The sequence below is a fragment of the chloroplast genome of Typha latifolia (genome assembly GCF_019914945.1).
Source record: "Typha latifolia chloroplast, complete genome".
Taxonomy (NCBI): Eukaryota; Viridiplantae; Streptophyta; class Magnoliopsida; order Poales; family Typhaceae; genus Typha; species Typha latifolia.
In genome coordinates, this window is record NC_013823.1 from 152501 (window position 1) to 157500 (window position 5000).

Genomic DNA, 5000 nt, shown 5'->3' on the forward strand with positions numbered 1-5000 from the left:
ACCCGGCCCAATAGGGAAATCCCAATTCAGTGGGCCTTTCGATACAATCAAATAGAGTGCCGCAAAGGCGCCATATTCTAGGAGCCCAAACTATGTGATTGAATAAATCCGCCTCTATCTGTTGCGGGTCGACGGCTCCTTCCCCTTCTTCAAACTCCGATTCGTATTTTTCATATAGAAATCTCTGATCAACGATAGAACAAGATCCATTTTGCATCATATCTAACTGATTCCTTGGTTCGGACCGAAGAAGTAATGTCACTCGATTATTATCAAACTGACTGCAATCTTTTTCTGTACGTGAGGATCCTACCAGAGCGCCTTCTACTTCTAATAGGCCATGAACTAGATCAGAATCATTCTCAACGAATCCATAAGAAGTGATCCAATTTTTTTCATCGGGTCCGGGTGAAGACCAAAGATCTTGAGCGACCGATCCGGCAGAACAACTCAAAAGATAAAGAAGTATCGTTAATTTCTTCATGCTCGTTCCAAGTTCGAAGTACCATTTGTACAAATAAGAATCCCCTTCCTTACATGATTTCTTCTTCATATAGATAGATATAGGATCTATGGGGCAATTACTTAGAAGTACATTTTGTGCAACAGCCCTTCCTATCTGATAGAAAAGGATCCCATGATCCTGAACCGATCTTACCTGGGATCGCAAATCCCAAGTTTGTCTATGAAGAGCTGATCTAATTGTATTAGTTTCTATAATTGATTTCTTCTGTGTAATACTAATTGATAGGGCCTCATTGATAAGTGCTACAAGATCTCGTGCATTGGAACCCATGGTTAGGGACCCGAATCCGTTAGTATGGAACATTTTCTTTTCCAAGTGAAATCCCCTAGTATATGAAAGAATGAAAAAGTGCTTTCGTTGTTGTGGAATAAGAAGCCTTCGTATCTTAATGCATGTATTTAATTTATTCGGAGCTATTAGAGCGGGATCCACTTTTTGGGGAATATGAGTCGAAGCAATAACAAGAATATTTCTAGTGGAACATCTTTCACAATCCCTGGAGAGATAGTTCTCTAATAGACCGAGGGATAAGTAATTCGACTCATTCACATACAGATCATGAATGTTTGGAATCCATATTATGCAAGGAGACATTGCTTTTGCTAATTCGAATTGAAGGGTGATATCAAATCGGTCTATTTTCGGCGTCATATACATAGTTAGCACATTCGTCATAGTTAGCAGCTCCGTATCAAGGTCATCATCAATATCGTCACTATCATCAATATCGATATCGTCACGATCATCAATATCGATATCGTCACTATCATCAATATCGATATCATCAATAAGATAACCTTTAGGCTTGTCATCCAGGAACTTGTTCGGAAATACCGTAATGAAAGGAACATAGGAGTTTGTCGCTAGGTATTTGACCAAATAGGATCGTCCAGTTCCTATAGAACCTATTACTAAAATACCCCTAGAAGGGGATAGGGCTAAGCGGAGCGAAAAGGGTTTTCCATGAGATGGGAAATGAAAACTATTAGCCCCACACGAGGTTTGTGAATAAGTGATTGTCTGATAATGAGCAAGGAATATCCGTCTTTCTGCTAAACAGGATCTATTGAACTCATAACTCATTAGATACTTTTTATGAATGTCAACTAAGTATCGTAAGTAAATTGATCCCGGTTGTTCAATCATTTGATAACCAGAGTCATTCTTTGATAAATGATCACTATGAGTCAGACTCAATAGAATTTGATCAATCTTTTTTTCTGTCGTTAAGGTGGAGAACTGAACCAAGAATTCTCTTTCTTCGTCATCAATCGAATCACTGTTCGCGACCCAGGATTCTATTTTATCATCAATCCAATCACCGTTCACGTTTTTTCTTTTTCTTATCAATGAATAGATCCCTTTACTTGTACGACTTAGATGTCTCGTATTTCTCGAAAAAGTGATTCGATTGATGGGATTTGGTATGATACTTATGAGATCGATGAGATTGCTATTCAAATATTTCTTCTTAGAACGTATTGATTTGACCCCATAAGCGGGACCACCACCCAATAGCATGTTGCCACCAGAAGCAGAACCCCGTATTTCTTCCAGAGAATCTCCTAATTGTTCCAGAGCAACTAGAAAGAGATTCTTTAACCAGAAAGAATTCAGTTCAGATGTAGGATACCTATCCAGAAGTTTTCGCAACTCAATCATGTATGATGGAATCATCAAAGATTTTATCTTTTCTAACTCTGTCTGTAACTCACTAGAGGCTCGGGAAACGAAGAGAAAATGTATACGAACGAGATATCCAGCAACAAGAAGAAGGAAAAGGATTGAATAGAGGAACTCCCGAGCATTTGTTGATCTCAGATGTGTCCATATCAATGGAACGGGTGACTCATTATTTCGATGAATCATTTCTTCGGACAGAAGAAGATTCTGTAAACACTTACTCGAAATCTCACTTATCAGAGTCCGTTGTGGAAGAATCTTCTGAGGAATTGACCATGATATATCTGATCCATGCATAATATCATGAAAAATGGATACAAATTTTGGACTGCTACTTAGTATCGGCAATGGGTCTGAAAAAGTATCTAAAAGGGTGAAATTTAGATATTTGCACCCTGTCGAAGTAAGGAACCATGGCATATATGTTTGGAACAGATTCCATTTTGAGAGATTTGAAAAAGCACTATCTCGTTGAAAGGTTCTATACATCTGCCGTTTCTCAACGCATTTCTTTAGACAAAGACTCCGTTTTTTCCTCTTTCCGGATGGTAAATATTTCTCAGAACATGGAGTGTGAATCAAACCCATGTTTGAATTGAAACTGAGATACTGATGCAAGTTCTTCCCTTCTGAATCAGATAGATTCATATCTGAAAGAGGCTGACAATAAGTTCTTTCAAAATTGACTATTTGTTCCTCTGTTAGAGGTGTTGCGGAAATGTCTGCGATCGAGTAAATAGCTCTACGAACGAATGGATCGGATCGAATTGGAAAATGGAAAGATTTGTACAAGTTATACGTTTCGTCACCACTTTGTGGAAAATCGTTAGGTATGAATATGTTAGATACCTGTGACTCGATTGGGGAAATAGTCTCTCTCTCCAAAAAAATATGTTTTTTTTTACCGACGCACAAAGAAAATATTTTGTTGCGAATGAACAAGATATTGAGGAATTGTCCATATGTAAGATCATAATTATGGATACGGGTCTTTTCCACATAAAAAGGGAATCTTTTGTTACAATAGAACCAGAAGTGATGTGGATCATTCAAGAATCGAAGTCGATTTGCTTTATAAAAAGAAAATATCAATGAACTTCTATGAAATGGTTTCACGGGATTCAGCCAATTGTCTCGATCATGGGATATCATTGAAAAATTGGAATCCGTGTTATCAAAGGATTTCCTGCGATTATTTCTAGTCTGGAATGAGTCAATCATCCACTTTGGTATCTTTTTGAACAAAAATGGGAATATTGTTCCTCCATTGATCAAGAATTTCGGTCTTTGGGAAGTATCATGATCATCCAATAAGAAGGGTTTCAATTTATTCAAATGAACGATTTGAACACCTATTGATTCTAACAACTGATTGCGGAGTTGATCATTCGGACCTTTCAATTCATAGATGTGGATCTCGGACCTATGAATGGGGATATTCCCGATACTCACAAAGAAAAGGGGAAGTGACTTGGACAAAAAGGGAAGTGACTTGGACAAAAAGAGAAGTGACTTGGACAAAAAGAAACGAAGTGACTTAGACAAATCTTGTTTGTCGATAGCCTCGGACCAATCAATCGAATATTGATTAATACGTAATCGATCGAACACTACTTGAAAACGCTTCTTCTGTTCAGAAACGAAATCTTCCAAATGTTCCTGGAAATTCTTGGTCCCATTGGACCATTTATATCTATATGCATCAGGATCCCGATTCATGGATCTCTCGGTTCGAGAAATAAGAGGATCAAACCATTTCTTCTGACTCTTTTTCAAATTCGATAAATGTTGGTTGATCGTATATTTCATTATAGTTATATGATTCAGAGTATCATTTCCTATTTGACCCCTTTGAATTCCATATTCGAAGTTGCGATCGGATCTATTCATTAAAAAGAATCGATTCGATACATTTCTTATGTACCCATAGGTGCTATATTGGATTTGAATCAGATTTCGGATCAATCTATATTGATTGACTGCCTCCATTATGTTGTTGCTAGCAAATACCGCTGTTTTTAGTTTTGAATCTTCCAAATCATTCCCGCAGTGGATCCGGACCGATTTTTTTCTGATCCTTCGATAAAAAGATTCATTCTCTTCATAAAAAAGAGGAGGTAGAACCAATAAAGATTTCTTTTTCGATTCATCTCTGGAGTTGAATACCTCATTCAAGAATTTTTTTTGATCCAACCTGTAGGAATCAATAGAAAAGGAAAATCCCCTATGATACACCAGATCCGGCTCGGTTATTGATAGAGTGAATAGATCTGCCATTTCTTGAAATCTCTCTTCTGATTCAAAATCGTGGTGTAACGTGTATCCCCCTTTGTTCCGGTCATGGAATAGATGAAATAAATCCAAAAATGGATTTTTGTTCAAGAATGAAATCTTATTGGAACTGTCCATCATATCCGATTCATCCTTCGGAACCATATCACATCCCGGATCTGATGAAATAGGATGAATTGAGACGGTTTTTTGTAAATACGTAATTATCTTGAATGTATCAACCATTTCTTTATTTTCCGATCGCCTGGAAGGGACAAAAGAAACATCTTGTTTTTTCTTCAAAAATTTCTGATCTCTAGTGGACCTCTCAGTAGGATTCGAACCCAGATGAAGTTCTGACCATCTGTCAGAGAAAAAAGAACGAATTGATCTTGTAGGATTCCCAAGAAATTCTTCGATTTCTTCCGGAAGCAGATGATTATTCATCTGCTTCTCACGTTCCGTGAATAGCCGGGACATTGAGGAAGATCCAAAAAGGCATTTCGGGAATCGATCTGAT

At 37.5% G+C, this 5000-nt stretch overlaps 1 protein-coding gene across 1 annotated transcript in view; it reads right to left on the reverse strand. All coding sequences in view use genetic code 11, as the record gives it.

Moving 5' to 3' along the window:
- The window catches only part of ycf2 (hypothetical chloroplast RF21), a 6882-nt gene that overhangs the window by 557 nt on the left and 1325 nt on the right, over window positions 1–5000 (reverse strand). The window contains exon 1 of the mRNA in view: window positions 1–5000. This exon is cut by the window's left edge and continues 557 nt beyond it; it is cut by the window's right edge and continues 1325 nt beyond it. Within this exon, the coding sequence (YP_003434036.1) occupies window positions 1–5000 (5000 nt within the window).